This window comes from Hippocampus guttulatus, chromosome 17, assembly GCF_054856545.1.
Source record: "Hippocampus guttulatus isolate MCC_2025c chromosome 17, RoL_Hgut_1.0, whole genome shotgun sequence".
In the NCBI taxonomy this organism is placed as follows: Eukaryota; Metazoa; Chordata; class Actinopteri; order Syngnathiformes; family Syngnathidae; genus Hippocampus; species Hippocampus guttulatus.
This window is the reverse complement of record NC_141277.1, coordinates 10758503-10776518: the sequence shown is the minus strand read 5'-3', so window position 1 is coordinate 10776518 and position 18016 is coordinate 10758503. Positions and strand designations below refer to the sequence as shown.

The following is an 18016-nucleotide window of genomic DNA, read 5'->3' as shown; positions in this document are numbered from 1 at the left end:
TTGGAAACATGCATTCACACGACACTGTGTGGAAACAAAGTGTCAGATATTTTCTAGTTTGGTCTCTAGTGGGGATAGGATCGTGGGGATAGCAATTCTGCTATAAAAAAAAATCAATATATACAATCAATTATACAGTTCATTATAATACTTACTAGGATGCAGTATTTGTGAATGGTAGCCATTCCCTCCCCAGACATTATCTCTGAATGTCCTGAATTCCTCTCTCAGTGCCAGTGTCCTATTGAGCAGTTTATTGCTGCCCACGGGAGGTGTCTGATAGTAGAGGTGCAAGTGCAGTGTTTCGAAAACTTGTGCTCAAGGACATTATGTTTTTAAAAGAAACAGATGAGCCAGGTCATATGTAGATGAGAAGAATATGTGAAATAGATCATTTGAACTAAATATTTTTTAAATATTAGTATAACTGATTTTGTTATAACCAACTGAAACATAAGGGCAAAAATTGTAATTTATATTACTGATGTCGAGTGGAACCCCCGTAACAATGTGTCTTTTCAGGAATCTACCCCCCCCCCCCAAAAAAAATCGTGTTCAGGTTCTCGGGGGTGTGGAGCTTATCTCAGTCATTTGCAGGCACATGTAGTGACCAACCACGACCATTCGCTCCATTCACCAAGTGCAAACTGAACCCACACTGCCTGCAGGCAAATTTACTATGACGCCACCAGTGACTACACAAAGTCAATTAACCAATTACTTAATGAGATAGACGAATAACATTTTTTTTAAACATTCATTTGGATTCACCCATTTTCGACAAATTTGACAAGCTTAATCCAACAAATATGCGACTCCTCAGTGGGCCGAATTAAAGACTGAAGCAGGCCGTTTGTAGCCCCAGGGCCATACTTTACCTACTACCAATTGTTCCAGAAAATAGGTGGAATGCAATTAAAAATAATTCAATGTTCAATGACCTGTGGTCATTGTGTCCACCCAGCAGGACTGCAGTCAGTCTTCTGTTTTGCTTTTTTGGAAATGTGTGTAGTTTATTTCTTCAACTTTTTTTTGTGCCCAAGTCAAGTGAAGTAGTCTACCTGCCCTTTCTGAATAACAGCAGCGCAACTGAAAAAGAAAAAATGGTAAGGGATTAATACAATTTGTTCGATGGCTAATTTGAGGAATGGTGTGTTCCTTTGTCCATTTCCTATTTCCTCCATTAACATGCAAACGCCACTGCTGTCTCGCAAGTGAAAATAACCACATGGTGCTTGGCTATTTAACACCATAAATAAAGCTCCGAACCTGTTTTATCGCTTCTCAAATGCTCCAGCGCCATTTTTAGGGCTTTGACCGCATCACCTATGACTCCTCTTGTTGTGCTCTTACTCTCAAGAATAACGATGCTGCTGTCCTCATTAAAATGACATCTAATATTTTACTGACTACGATTGTACAGCAGGAGATTTAAAAAAAAAAACGTGACTGCAAAAATCATTTGGTAACTATGGGAACACACATGGCCATCCATATGTGAGCGCTGGGATTTCTGTTGAGTTACGAGCCAGTCAAGCTGCCGCTGAAGGGTGTCGTGCTTTGGGTTCTGATGTCGGAACATTAGCTTGTGGATGATTTTTTTTTCTCTCAGTAATCCTTTGCATAACTGAGCTGCACCGCAATAGTACAAATATGCCAAATTGACTGCAAGTCTGTTTGGATTTAACGACTGTAGCTTTGAAGACCGGAGGTGGCCACTTCAAGACTCGCTACTAACCAAAATGTGGGCAATTGCAACCGATTTTTTTTTTCGCACTGTTGAGGTGCCAGTGAGTGATGCGCCAAATTTTCAAGCCTCACACTTGGCGCAGCCACATGGCTCTGATATTATTGGGTCTTGTATCCACAGTGGATACAAGACCTAAAATAAGCTGAAGCTCTCGCTGACCAAAATTACATCATAAATTAATAATGATGCAATTTGAATATTCAAGTTTGAGAGTAGTTGTAACATTTAATGCATTGCAATCCAAATAACAGGGGAGCAATATACTGGCAAAATACCGGTCAGAAGAAAGCAGCCAACTACAGACTAATGCAATGCCAAATGGTCTAGACAGGCTTCATGTGGGTAAGCTTTAATCTTTAGTTGTCTCCTTTCATAATTCTTCCTTTTGATTTGTACACGCAGAGATATTTCTCAGCCCGGTGTTTTGTCTAGAAAACGCAACACCTCCCGCGAACTCCACTGTGTTGCCACCGCGTTCCTGCACGAGGGTCACCTCGCCGAGGCCAACCAAGCAACACCCCCCGCCCCTCTGTGTGAAGTGCTCTTGTGCAGACACAAGTCACATGGCATGTTTGGAATGTAATGATCTTTTTGAACTTTTCAACTTTCTCATATTCTCCAAGAATGTTCGAAGAAAAGCTTGGGATTCCCTTGCTGAATCACTTCGACTTGGACGAGGAAACCGGATCATTCGCTGCTGTTGCCATGGAGACTGACGTTGTACAAATACCTCCTTAATCCTATGCCTCGGGGGATTCAATGTGTGTAAACTAAGTCATTTTGTGCTTTTATGCACTCTCTGCCAATGATCGTAACTGGCATATTGATGAGACCGATGCTGTTGGCCGGAGGTGTTACCTGCTCTTTTTTGGCCAGCTCTACTTCTAACGGCTGATCGTCATCTGCTTCCCTTTTGGGCCGCACATAAGCAGGCGGTGTGAGCTGGTGACTCTTTTCCAGATCTTCAGGTTCTACACCTTTCCCGTCTCGCAACCTGGACCAGGCCTCCTGGTTGACCGATGCCGAGGGACCGGACGGGCCGCTGCCGCTTTCCGTTTCCCCACCTTTGCCGTCCTCGGCGCTCTTCTCCTCATCCCTGGTTGAGGTTTTAGCCGGCACGTCGCCGTCCTCCGTGTCTCCCTCCGCCTGCTTGACAAGCGCCGCGCGGTCCTTGATGCCTGACTGGAAGGCTGACACCACAGCGGTGCACTTCTGCACTTTGTCCACCGACTGCTTCTTTGACATGAGCACACCCATGGCTGCACACAGATGGAGAGAGGAAGGAACAGGGCACACTTGCATGAGTACTCTCAGAAGGCCTGAGGGGGCTCACATCGTAAATCCATCTGTGTTCCATTCAAAAAAAAAAATGTACATATCATCTCTGGACTATGACTCTATGCTTGCCCGCGCAGAGCTTTTTCATTTCCTGTCTTTAAAGCTAAAGAAGCACACACTCATTCGTATTCTCCTGCAGCAGTACCAAATTGTCTGCCCTAGATTGCATCTATCATTTGAAAATTGACTTGAAAGAGTGAAAGAAGAGTCGTATGGGTTTCGGATGGGAATCAAAATGGAGTGATGGGGAAGTGTGTTGTTCTCAACAACCACAAGTGACCATTTCAGTCTGGAATTATATGACAAGTCAAGCATAATGTTATTTGTGTTATTTTCAGAAACCTGAGTATCACTGCCAGCTGTGTTCTTTTGCGCATAAACAAAATGTCATTGTCATTCAGAATTAAAAAAAACAAAACAAAACAAACGTCTGGACCCGTTGACGACGTGACACGCTTCTTTATTTATTCATTCATTCATTCATCTTAAGAACCGCTTCACCAATCCCAGCTTCGGGCAGTAGGCGGGGGACACCCTGAATCGGTTGCCAGCCAATCGCAGGGCACCCAACCACGCACACCCACACTCACACCTATGGACAATTTAGAGTGTTTTTGGAATGTCAGAGGAAACCGGAGTACCCGGAGAAAACCCACGCAGGCCCGGGGAGAACATGCAAACTCAACACAGGGAGGTACCCGGTACTCAACCCGGTACCTCTGCACTGTGAAGTCGATGTGCTAAGCACTGGACTACCGGGCCGCACCTCTTTATTTATTCTTTGACATTATTCCAACATGATGTTGGTGTTGGTGAAAATACCTTTGGATGTCCGTTTTCTTCTAATTGCATTGCCTCACCGTTTTTTTTTTTTTAATGCAACAGAATCCTCATGAATAAACAGTAACCAACAACATCTTACCAGTGAATGCTTCTTTGGTAAGACCGTTAGTTTTGCAGCTCACACCGTGTCTAGTACGCACAGTGCTGTATATGTGTGGAATGTCTTTTGCTGCCTCGAGGTGCAGCATTTCCCTAATATGGCCGGGAGGAAATAATTCCATTTTGATGACTATGCATTTAGTTTAGTACTTTGTCGATAGAACAATTAATATGTACTTTTACACTGAATCAATCCAAATAACAGCACACATCTATTCCCAATGATATGCGGAATGGTTTATATTCAGATTTAATTCATATACAGTCTCTGATGTGGCTTTAGGGGAAGAAACATAATTAGTTCTACAGCTGAAATCTTTTGAAATGCTTGCAATTTTACAAATGATCTCCTCAACGACTGCTGACACATCACACTTGCAGCTTTGAAGGTCACGCCCAGTTCACGGTCCTCATTACTGGATAAGAACCAGCGTTAACAAGCCTAGCTTGAAATCCTTTACCACAATCATTCTTACGTTTCTCATAAATAAAGTGACATCAAGAAATAGTCCGGAGGAACTTTATTTGATGCGTTTGCTCCTCAAAGTAATTTTCAACGAGTGGCGTTCCCTCCTTCTCAACTATCAGAACAGGTGAATTAACTTCCCTGGTGATGTTTTTTTTTTTTTTTCCTGAGCATATATAGTACACACAATAACAGGTTGACAAAAGTCAAACAAAAATTATGAAAGGAAAATTAGAAAGTAGATAAAAGAAGAAAACACACATCATCACAGTTGTATGCTCAAAGGAGTAGGAAGAAGTAAGTAACTTATCTAGTCCTACCCCTTATTTTGTAGCAATTTGAATTGATCATTTTTCAAAACAAAGAAGAAAAGAAAAATCTACATATCATCAAATACTTTTACCCTTATGTATACCATACTATTCTATTTATACACCTTTTGGTTTGTATTTATATAGTTATTCTTTCTCCTTTTGTATTTCAATTTTCTGATATTCATTATAATTATCATTTCTTGAATACAATTGATAAGTTGATCAAAATCCAAAACAAGAACAAACAGTTGTCTTACTATATTTTATAAGCTGAATTTATAAATATGTTCAATAAACATTTTGCCCTTCTGTTTATTGAGTCTTGCCGTATCCAGATACACAGATTCTATACAATATTTATACCATTCATCACACTTATTTCCTATTAGTTAGTGTGGGCCTCGCAGTTCTGAGGTTTTACATTCTGCGCGAGTTTTCTCAAGGTACTCCGGCTTGCTCCCACAATCCAAGAATGACATTTTGTCGATAAACTGAAGACTCTGATTTGCCCATAGCTGTGAATGTGAGGGTGAATGCAATTGATTGTGAAAGGTATAGCAGCCTCCCTCACCCAAAGTCAACTGGGATGTCACACCTTTGGCGGTGACAGCGCTGAGAGGTGTTTGAACACTTTTCAGGCTTGGAAAATAACACCTGAAGAATGATGGCCTCCGCAAACTGCAACAAATATTGAAGGAAATAAAATTCCGACGTATTGCACACACCTGCGATTGGCTGGCAACTGGTTCAGAGTGTTGTGAATCGGAGGTTGCGAGGATAGATGTCTGTCAGGTAGATGTGATTACATTCCGTTCAGCGAAGTGGGCAGACTTTCTTCTAATTTCTACTTCTGTGAGACTACGAATTCGATTTTTCAAAAAAAAAAAAAAGGCGCCGTCATGGAGTGAAGTTGAGTCGATGCTTCTTTCTTTGTTTCGAAATTCAACCCCATCCATCTTCACTCTACATAAGTGCTTGTATGAAATTGGATCTCATCTATCAGGAATGAAATGGGAGTCATTCTTGCTCTCTTCCTCCTGGGCTACTCTAATAGCCTACAAGCCCCTCATTTGGTCCCAGGCTGCCGGTGAACTCTTGTACTTTATAGACGATCGAGGAGACAAAAGTCCATCTGTGTCACAAACATATTGACGCAGATGGAGGTACCTTAGGGATTTAAAAGAAATTAATACATACATATAATAACTCCTCGATGACTCACTTTTGTCAAAACAAATTGATTGTCAAAACTTTATTTTATTTGATTTATTTATTTTGGCAGGCACAGTACCTCAAGAACCCATTTTGAATGGACCGCATATTTAAAAGAAACGTTTATCTTTTTTTTTTCTTTCCAGCATCTGTTCATGTCCCTTCTCTTGCTTTCCCCAAAACTTGCTGCTACGTCACACATTGTGCAGTGTGACACATACAGGAGCTCAAGGACAAGCCCTCCCTCAGGAGGGCAGTCAATTCTATTTACGATGCACCCCGGCAGACCAATAACTAAGTAGCATGCACAGATTTGTGTCTGAAGATCACTGAACAATGTGACATACTGTAGCTCTTTTTTAATCCTTTCATGCCCCCTGTACCCTGACACCATGATAAAATGTCCATTGTAGTAAACACTGTCCCTGAAAGGGTTCAATCTGACTGAGTAATTCATTTTCCATTTAAATGTCACTGTACATTTTTCCATAACAAACGTGCACAACGAGTCACTGAACAACGATTATGGCAGTGTTTTTGTGCGACATATGGGCCACTTGCGATGAAGTGATCAGGGATTAGCGAAGAGTAATAGATTGTTAATTGTCTAAATCGCTGGCAATTGCTGTCGATTGAGTTCACCGGTATATAAGACATGCCTTATGAATACAATTAAAAAAGCGGAATCTGTTCCACACACACTATTTTACCCCCTCCCGTGTGCACGCCATTGATATTTTCAAGAAGTAGGCATTCATCAAACTCAAATAAAGCTACTGGAAAGCTAGGCGCAGGCTAGAAGGTATAAATCTTTACACAGAGCAGAAAGAATATATCCACCGAGTGTCGTTGGATGTTCTATTTTTACTAAAATAGAAAATTGTGCTAAAGTAAGAGTCGGTTGATGGTTTGAAAACAAAGCTGAGTTCCGCCAGTCGATGAAGACTCCATTGTACTGGATGTTAGCATTCTGCCTGTGGAGTTTTGTTGGGCTAATTATAATGTCCAATTAAAGTGAACATTTTTGACCACTAAAAAGTATGAAGCAAGAACACCTGGGCTCTCGTGTGTTACTGTTAGCTATCTGCCTAACTAAAAACAGTGTCATGTCTCTGTTTTTAGTTTGTGGTTTTGTTTCAGAGAGCTAATGTCAAACTATTCAATGCTCTATTTCCATGCCTTCAGTTGTACCTTGCTTCCTCTTGTTTGTGCATTTCTCCTCAGCAAACATCCAATGTGCTTACTATTTACACTATTACTATTTTTTTTCTCTTGGTCTTCTTTCGTTATGCATTCCTGATTCCGTTTTGCGACGCGGATATGACCATTGGTTTTCTTTTCTACCGTACCAACTCTTTGTTGAAATGCTGTTATTTAATTAATTTTGTTGTCCCCTCACATTTTGCAACTTGTGTATATGTTTTTGAGAGCGCAAATACAGTAAACAGTTTTTCGTGCATTGGTCTTTAGTCTCTTGGGGATCCTTATTCACGGCTTGATTTGTATCTGAAACACTGCCTGTCCATCATACACACCAATAATATGACGGTGGTATGATTATCACACAGGCATGCCATCAGGACTGGAAAGAGAGAAGAGAGATAGATGCCTGCCAGTCATTAGCCTCCTCAAAGAAATGCAAGCAGGATGGCTTTGTTTTGACGGAAAGGTCACAATTGATAAATGCTGTATTACGTACACGGTTCTATTTGGGTCCCATATACTCCTATCTGCTTGTATGCTGTGCAGTTAAACATACTGTAAATGTGAATTTTGCTGTACATCAATTGGCTGTCCACCTAATTTTGGCATGTTCTACATGATATAATTTCATGTACCTACATTTTTATTTTGAAAGAATCTCACCATTTGTCCATATCACGTGTCACGAATGTCTGTAGCAGGAGTGATATCATGTCAGACGGAGGATAAGCATTTATATTCTCCACACTATGTAGATGGGTGATGTGATGATGGAAGTATCTGCTGAATAAACAGAAATTTGTCAAGTTAACCAGAATTTCCAGTTAACTTGTGAATATTAAATAGGACCTCTGTGTTTGCCAGCAGTCTATTCTGACACAAATGGGTCATTGCCTCTCTTAGATACCTTCATTTGTTAGAGTTCAGGAGCCTGACAGTTTGTCACCTCTCAAGTGTGACATCCTTCTGCCTGGTAGATGCTGAACTGACAGCTGATTTGTGATGCTCGACAACTGCAGGAACGACTCCAAAACAGTTATTTACAACAAATCCCATAGGTCAGTAGAACTATTGGATATGCCACATATCGAAAAACAATATGCCGCTCAATACCAAATATGATGATGGCAGGTCAACTCAAATGGTCACTTTCAAGAACCTGGACAAAACGTTCTTGAGCACTTAATGTGCCCTATTGCTGGAATTTTGCATGTCCAATCCCACTGAATTGATTTGATTTTGGGTAGTACCTCCAACCAAGGCCCGAGTTTCTTTTCAGTATCCTCATCTTTGAAATCCTGCTATCAGGTAATGGTCTGTTTTCGTTTTGACCAAGCAAATTCTAGCATCCCCTCTTCCCTGACAGTGATTTGAACTAAGATTTTCATGTACTGTTGTTCTCCAAAAGCACCTTATTTAACTTCATAGTTTGTGTTATTTGAATACATCCTTACCATGCCAAACGCGAGAACTAGATGTATTGTGTTTGCAATTTGTAGCTTTCTTTGTTATTATGTTTCAGGATGACCGTATTATCCGCACTATAAGGCGCACCTAAAAGCATTGAATTTCCTCATATGCCGACAGTGCGCCTTATAATCCGGTGCGCCTTATATATGGATGAATATTCCGATTTCTTGGACGTAATATTTTAAATGTTCTGTGAAGCGCTTTGTTACAGCTGCTGCGGTTGTGAAAGCTGTATACTGTATAAGTAAAGCTGTGTTGTATTGTATTTTATTCTTTTTAGCGTAGTACCATCTAGTGGATGCACACCACAACCACAGCCACTATTTTAGCTTCTATTCTATGCACCCAAGAATGCGGTGCACCCTATATATGAAAATAGGCCATTCGTTGAAGGTGCTCCTTGTACTCTGAAGTGCCTTATACTCTGACCGGTGCTCCTTATACTCTGAAGTGCGGAAAATACAGTACATAAAAAGTATGTGGCCGATTTCCCTGAAACTTGATGGCAATGCAAAGGTGCAATTGAGGAGTCGCCAACTGATTTTCAAATTGGCCTACTCCCACGACACAATCACAATTGTTCCATAATTAATATATACAACGTTCAAATTCATCGTAATCATCTTTTTTAAAAACTGACACTGGTGAGGATCAAGCGTCATCGAAAGTCATAATTTATAAAAGATTTAAAAAGGACATCTTAAGGCGCTCTCAAACTTGACATCTGTGTTCTCCTCCCCATCCCAGACACATCTGAATGATTTACAGGCCTCGGGTTAAAAAAAGATCTAAGAGAAGGGGAGGAAGCGAGGACCATTGCTTTAGGCTGACAGATTGTAACATATCCTGACTTGGGGAATGTTATTTTCAAAGTTGCAATTTAGAATATTTAGTTCACTCTGACACAGGATCAACGCTTTCCTTAAAAATGAATACTGTTTGTCCATTTTGTCTTCTTCTCTGACAACCTTAGTAAGAAGGTAAAGAACAAGTGCAAGAGGGCAGGTTGGATTCTCATGCAGCCTCTTGAGTCCTGTCAGCAATTGATGGCGACGGTGCTCTCCGGAGAAGCTTGGTTTGATTAATTATTGATAAATGAAAAAGGGAGGCGAGAGCAAAGAATTTGTCAAATCCCTCTCATTTATTTTTTTTTGATCCTTTGAGAGACATTTTCTAGTCTCACCACATTCACCAGAGCTGGCATGTTATAATGAAATGAAATATGGCTTAATTTTTGTCTTTTTTTTTATATTACTATTTAGTAGCTGCAGTGTGTTGTACAATCCCACAAAGCATATCAAGGGCCATGTCATCGCCAATGACATACCTGGGAAGTTAATAAAAAAAAACAACAACTCGTTTTTTGTTTTTTTAGCTAAAACAAACATGAAGAAATATCATGAAGTGCAGCTTGTATCATACCAATATGGTTCATTTCAATGTTGACGTTTTGCATAAAGACTGCAGTACATGTTCAACATTGTCAAGTTTCATGATTGTTTCAGACAAATTTGGGCTTTAGCCCGGATGTGGCGGCATAGTCAATATTTCATAAACCCACGCTAAGTAAAGTAGCAAAGCCCAAATTAAAATAATTCACATTACAAGCAAATCCCAATGGCAGTAAGTGAGCGGGCCTTTTTGTTCTTTGTGTCGAAAAGTAATACACGACCCTATGCAAACACAATAAATTATATAATCATAGTTGGTATGAAACTCAATACAAAACAATCCTATGAAAAAAAAAGTATGGCGGTAACCAAGCCTTTTTGTGCCGTGTGACAATATTCTTCTAACTACTAAATTCTAAACCCCCTTGCATTAAAAAAAATTGCATTTTGGACGTTGAGCCTTAAAATAATTACTTTCAATTCGAGATCGCACAAAAATTGGGGTACAGTGAAATGTCCATTTTTGTGCGGCGTCCACATGCGTGTACAGTATAGTCTTATGATTGCACTCGATAACTGTTTATACTCTGCCATAAATATGGCAAGTGATTTTTGATTTAAAAAATAAATAAATACATAAATACAAAAATAGATTCTAAAAAGCAGTATGTACCAAGGGTACCGAACCGGTGACCAGTTAATGCTTTGTTTTTGTTTTTTAACATTGATCTGAGTGATAAGTGGTCTGAACATGTTCTGTTTGCACATACATGTTCTGCTTTTAGTGTTCTGCATTTAAAATGGTAGAGGCAGTGTAAATTAAAGCAAAAGTATGTCATACATGTGTCCCTTTTTGGCAGGTAAACATCACCCGCAATACTGAAACACCACCATTGTTTTCATTTACCACTCCATTACTTACGAAGAAATAACAAAAGAGACTGCACAGTTGTGCATGCTTGCACATAATGTCAAATGGTTTTAAAAAAAAATCTGCTCTCTTGTTTGGGGCTAAAGTGGGCACTGATTCTCTGGCTCTCTGGTCATGACTGTTGGATGTCACTGGTATGTGCTGATTAGAATCCCAACCAGCTCCCCCTTTCATTTCTTGCCTGAGAGGGAGAGGGGCTTTTTCTTTCTTTCTTTCTTTCTTTTTTTTTTTTTGTAAATGGGATCCCCCACAAAGTGTTGCTTTTCATGGGAAAAAACCCGCCCCCTTTAGCCACAGAAGTGACCCACGGATCCAGGGAAGCAGAGACCTGGAACTAATTCCACTAATGAGTGTAGCCAGAACTTTCCAGTGAATGCGTAAGTGGAATCATTCTCGAACATTTAAAACATGCAGTTAAACGAGTTGTTCAACATGAAGAGCTTCGTGAATTCAATTAAAGATTCTTACATAGAGTGCACTCGTCACATTCACAAAAAGCATAATTACGGCTGCATCCCTCCGCCACCAAAGTCGAGCACAATCTGTTCCGTTGACATCCATGCTCTAATTTCAAAACACATTTTCCGCATTAAATAACAATTACTTCATGGCTCGAACCGTTGCAGTTATAAAACCTTTAACTGCACCAGAATTATTTTGGGTAATATTTGAACATGCCTGAATGTTACGAAATTTCAAAATAAAACTAAAATAAAGTAAAACTACCTATCTGTCAAAAACTGCAAATAATCAAGCCTTTGGATCCCTGAATGAATTGAATTGCTCATATTGTAGTGAGCCTGACTCTTTCTCATGTTGCAGTTCTGGAGTCATTATCCAACTTTTCCTCTTTGCATTCTTCACGGAAGCCTGCGGTGTGACAACAAGACCCACAAAATAAAACAAAAATCCAATGAAAAAGTAAAACATGTTGAACTCCGTGCTCAGTGAGATGAAGTCAACTACGACATGACATCTCACACGCACTATGTCACACACCCTACGGCATGATTTGAATACATTTTGTATGATTTTCAAGGAATACTTTTTCGATTGATTGCTGTTATTCAAAAAAAATGACCAAAACATTTCTTTGACACAGCAACTGAAATGCAAGAATGACAGAGGGATTTAAATCTCAATGCACGCGTACTCTAAGAGACATCACACTGGCATTCAAGCGCTGCCAGAGCCAAACATGCGTGTGTGTGCCAGCTCACAGAGTTGGACAATAAACAGCAGCAAAGGCGGATCAGACTGTGGGGATCTGTCACACGCTGAGGACAGGACTTGAAATTTGGCTCGTTTGAGCACCAGTGCGGGCGGCGAGATAAAAGCAGCGTTGAGAAGGAAGTCTGATGTCAAAAAGTAAACAATGGCTGTTTGAGATAACAAACTATTGTGTTTCCAAGAGGCAGCAGAATCCCCTCACAACTACCCATTTGTGATAAGGGCTAAGTACTCTTAAAAAGGGAGGTCATGCCCTCGTAAAAAAAGAAGTCATCACCCACTCTTTCACTCGTGGCTGTGACATGTAATTACCGTGGGGGCAAATCCAGACAATCCACGCCCAAGTGCATGCTTACCTAAATATGCTTCAAGCAATCTGTATGAGACTCTGTGCTCTCTATGAATGAAAGTATATGACTGCATCTTTCGAGGTAGAGTGGTATATGCCCCTTGAAAAGGTAATGCCTCAACCCTTGCCTTTTACAATGGTAGGGAACTGGGCACCTTGGTCCTGGGGGAAAAAAATGTCCAATAATTAACCCAACTCATGATTTAAAAAAAGAGTCTATTTGTAACAGTCTTGCTCACCACAGGATCCACAACGAAATGACTTTTCAGAGCACAACTAGCACCCTGCATTTACAATTCGTTATGTAACATGTCAAAAAAGGTGTGCGTGCGTGTGCGTGTGTGGGCTTAAGCAGCCCCGACCAAACTCACCGTTAAAGGGGAAAGAATGACGTTCAATAAGGACTTGATCACTCCGGTGCCCTTAAACTGGGCCGTTCAGCATGGCAGGACTTTGGCTCGGATGAAGTCTGGGTGCCTTCTCGTGATACAGTTCTTTCTTTGCTTTCTGTTTTTTTTTTCTTTTTTTTTTAAATTCCTTCGTCTCCCATGCACCCCCGAGAGGAGAATTATGCTAAGAAGCAGCTTGTCGCCTTCACGAGTGGGAAAAGCAGAGACTTGACTTGAAGGAGCAATGGACAGCTCCAGTGCTGAAATGCAATTGGCCTCCTTCAGCGGGTTGCTCCGCCAGTGCGTGTGAGCGGCCACGCGGCGCGCCGCCGCTCGATGGCGTTAGGAGGAGAGACCTTGGCGCTGCTGACTCACAGGCAGCCAATCAAGCTGCATCTCGGATTTATAAGCATCCCATCCGGAGCCACCTCCCTCCCCGAATCTCTCCCTCCCTCGACCTCAGTGAGACAAGCAGTCAAAAGCGACCGCTGAGGTTAAGCGAGTTGTGGGACACCCTGATTGGACCGAACCACGCGACTGCGACAAACTAATGACGTTAGGGAACATGCGTTCTCAGCATCCAATTAACTCTTATCACATTTAGAGCGTGAGAGGTCTGACTGTGACTTTCTTTTCCTACTTCTTCTCTTACCCGTTTACCATGTAACAGGAGGGAGGGGGCGGAGGGAACTGAGATAAGTTCGTTTTTGCCCATTGTGTGCACAGAGCACAGGTCGCATGATTTATTCATTTGTGCGAGATGTCTGCAAGAATAATTCCAAACACTGTGTCAAAGTGCATCAGTGTGCTCTCATCAGGTGTGCAGCGGGGAATTATTTTATTTCGCTTCATCCGTCCCACAGTTGTTTTAAATTCTGTACAAATAATATGTTTGTTCATCTGCCTATGCCAGTCATGTATCGTGACAAGCAGAGCGATTAAGGGTTCCTCCACTAGATGGCGGAAGGGAACATTCTCCTGTGTATCCATATGTTGCAATAGAATAATAGTTGTGTTTTCAACGAAACAAGCTCCGGTTTCACATTGGGTGATTTCAATTTGTAAGCAAATTGAACACGCACGACGCTACACCGGAGCTAGGAGATGCGATAGACCTGACAGAAATCTGGGCAGCCAGCATTCTATTTTACAGTTGTTATTAATATAAATCAGTTTTTCGAAAATGAAACAAATTCACAAGTAGCCATTCAGCTCCAATCCAATCATTGCTTCTGTTTTTGTGCTGCGCCTGTACTGTATACCTTATGATGTTGTTGAAAATTCTTTGGCCAAACTCAGTTAAAACATACTGTATCAGTCAAGCCCACCCTAAGCCCCAGGAGAGAAAAAAAAATCTTGGAGCTGTGCCTGGACTTGAGACAGGATCATCATTATTTCAGTGTATAAAGCACCTGAATTGAACTTGGTTCATTTCAGGCAGCGGCGTGCTGTGATGACGGCACAGTAAATCCGATCGGAGAGGTGCTGGTGAAATGATTGCAGGGTGACAACAACAAGGGGCCCCTGTGGGATTGCACAAAGAAAACAGAAGGGAAAAGAAAAGAAAACATGACGGTCGCTGTCGCAGTGTCTCAAGTTCTGGCACACAGTAAAAAAAAAAAAAAAAGACATACGGTGTGCTTTCAAAAAAAGGCACCGTCATGAATGGAGGTGACAGCGACATTGAGTTCAGCTTTTTTCATTTAAAAAAATAAATAAAGAAAGAAAAAGGTTGGCTTCAAAAAATGTGGATCAGCACACATTTTTGCTCCTGTTCCTCGTTAGAAGCAAAGCCACCAATTTCTGTCCTAATTACTTCACGTCCATGCTAGTGGAAAAAGACACCCGGCTACTACTTGCTCGGTAGCTTAGCAACCGGTGCCAAATACGAGCATACATGCGCCGAGCTGCCATTGTGCTTGCACTATCCTGTGTACTTTCCCTTGGTAAATGTCATGGAAACTAAGTGCAGTGTGAAAAGGCCTTCACAGTGGTATATGGATTCCACTGGAGAATATGCGTGTTTAGCTGACATTTGACCATCTGCTCTTTTGCATGACATGGTGGGATGGCTCAGGTCATCTTACGGGGTATTGTGTGCTTTGGCTGGTTGCTTGCTTGAGTCTACTTGCATCACTAAACGCAATTCGTCCCCCACTGCCACCGCATTCGCAATTCTACAGAGCAATCAAGTGTTGCTTGTATCAAACGCTACTGCAGTGAGGTAACATTGAGAGAAGGCTCCATAGTCATGGGGGATGTTGAGTTTTTCTGCAGGATAGTGGTTCCAAAAGTATGCTGCTTGTAAGTGGCTGGCGATAGCTTTGCACAGCATATGTCCTCACAACCTTGCAAAATGAAACGCAATGCTACGACGAAATCAACCGCGAATCCTGCGTCCAATTTTCTTCTCAGTATTCTTACGTCACATGAGCCTACTCTGTATAAATAAATAAATCAATAAATAAAATAAAATAAAAAAGTTGCTGTTGTGAAAATCGTCCTTCCAGCCATCACAACAAAGAAATATGATTTTACAGAACACATTGTTCCTTGTATTGTCCCGAGACTTCACGATAAAAGTAAAAAACACTCAGCTAACTCATTTTGTCACCATACATGCAATTGAACTTTTTACATCTGCCGGTTTGCTCTTTCTTTTCATGCTGTATACGAGATGACTCACCCTTGTGAATGTAACCATACAGAGTTAGTATTCCCAAAGTGATTTGGACTGCAGCTACTCCATCGCCTCACCGGGCATTGCATGCCATGGTTTATGTATGAACGGCTACATGCGTGGTGCCCCACTGTGTCATTCCTCAGCGTGCTGTGACTGAAATGGAGGCATCTTGCATTATTGATAAAGCCGTAAGTGCACATTGACCCGCCAGCCTTGAGGTTCTTGTTCTTCAGCATTGGGAGAAAAAAAAAAGTCACATAGGAAATATGAACTTCGACCTCTCCTGATGGCACAAGTCCCCACAGACGCATCCGTATTTACGTCAATGAGTTTTAGCACATTGTGTTGAGGTCAGAACATTGTCGTGTTCATTATTTTTAACTCATTCACTCCCAGCCAATTCTGGACCAAGTCTGAAAAGACGTTTAAAAACGTCTTTGGGAGTGAATGAGTTTTAACAAGCAGCCTCCAAATGAAGAATAATGAGAAATGTAAAGCGCAAAGCGTGGAAGGATTAACAAAAACAGCAGGAGCCTTCATTCAGAGATATTTTAACGGTATCGTTGGAATAGTCAGTCACCATTTATGGGCTCTCCACAGCGCGGCTGCACGCTTAATCGCGATCATTGTCCTTTCATCTTAGAATCATTCGGGGAAGAGGGGATTTTTTTATTTTATTTTTTTTAATGGTGCACATCACGCTTGATTGTTATGTTCAATCAAGGAGGCATTGTACCTTTCACTTTGCATTCTGTCTTGTACGGCTTTCTGTTGTAAATGTCTCCATCTGAATGAACCTCCGCTTATTTCCCCACCGATCAAACCGCGTTTTAAGTGCTGAGGTAAGGGCGCATAAAAAATACACAGTGGCAACATGTCGATCAGCCTGCGGCACTCCGCATTAGATTCGCCGTGATTGTTTACTTGTTATGACTAAGAAGCACAAATAAACATGAACAAATCGAGCGGGGCTTTAAAAAAAACCCCGATTGCATTCTGGTCAATGGTATTTTCCTTTGGAAAGCTAATCAGTGCATGGGAAAATGGAATACAAAGTAACGGGCCAGCTAATTGCCTGGAATATGTGCTCAAGCCACTAATCACAGCCTCCAAAGGTGACAGTTTATTGACAAATTTGGGCACCCATATGGATGTCTCAGTGCTGTGCTGGGGAGGGAGGTGTGACATAACAGGATTGTTTTTTTTTTCCCGGAGGCCACCCTTTCGTAAAGGCGAGCAGCCAATAAACAGCCAAGGACGCAGGGATTAGCCGGCAGTTTTCTTTCCTTTTTAAATGAACACAAAAGCTCTCTTATCTAACTGATGTTATCAGGGTCTATTTCTTTTATTATTTTTCTAGACAGTTTTGGTCAAGGATGGAGCCCACCTCTAGCCAAAAGTCAGCTGGGATAGTTTACAGCTCACTCCCTACCCAAAAGAGGACATTCCGTAATTAAAAAACAAAAAAAAACAAACACAGACAGCAATTAAATGGATGAACAGATAGAACTGCATTGTGTCAGACTAACATGTTTTTCCTATTGCAGGAGTTTTACTTTTTGATGGCCAATTGTCTTTACTGTGCATTTCGAAGGCACAAATTTATGTATCATGCCTGTTCTTTGCTGTCGCCCACCACAGCTTTAAGGACACAATGATCATATTTCCCCCTAAAGACGTTTCGTTATGTGTTCTCATCCATAATTCATTATGTATGCTAGGCTATGTGCAGAAAGGATTAAACATGTTTCCGTCATACTCTACATCATTTTCGGTGAATTGAACGATCCAAAAACCTTCACGTCATAACACGTGGCTCTCGCCCAACAATATCAGCCGACGCTACAGTTGAGACGGATCAAACATCAGGTTGTTTGTGTGTAAACGTTTCTTTGAATGCTGTTGTTTCACATGAAAGGAAACTAATTACGTTGCTGCGCCGGATGGACTGAAGACAACAATACTTTTTGGATTCTTTGAGAGTTGGGCACGGAAAGAGAATAAAACACCCTTTCTTGTTCATAAGCATAGATTTTATTGATCTTGGCCAAACATTGACACGGTTTGCATTCATCTAATTTGGATGAACAGCGCAACAAACATACATTCAATTATCATAAAATGTTCATAAAACGAAAAGGAACTGATGCAGGGACATACAAGTGGAGTGTTGATCGCCTCTGGGGCATGATAATGTCACCAACTGAAATATGTATGCACCTACGCTCCATTTAAACACAACATCACGAAACTTTTATCAGACCACATCATTTTGTGTTTCATTCATTGATTCCCAAAGATAGACGTGTCTTATATTCAGGTTGAGAAATTAACATGGGCGAACGAAC

General features: G+C 41.2%; 1 protein-coding gene across 2 annotated transcripts in view; it reads right to left on the bottom strand.

The window, feature by feature from the left end:
- The window catches only part of phf24 (PHD finger protein 24), a 28209-nt gene extending 14859 nt beyond the window's left edge, over positions 1-13350 (bottom strand). For both annotated transcript variants that reach the window (XM_086135656.1, XM_086135657.1), the window contains exons 1-2: positions 12968-13350; positions 2609-3009 (exon numbers count right to left, since the gene is read on the bottom strand). In XM_086135656.1, coding sequence (XP_085991782.1) covers positions 2609-3007 — 399 coding nt within the window. In that variant the 5' untranslated portion in view covers positions 3008-3009; positions 12968-13350. The remainder of the gene's footprint in view (positions 1-2608; positions 3010-12967) is intronic.
- Positions 13351-18016: the final 4666 nt, after the last annotated feature.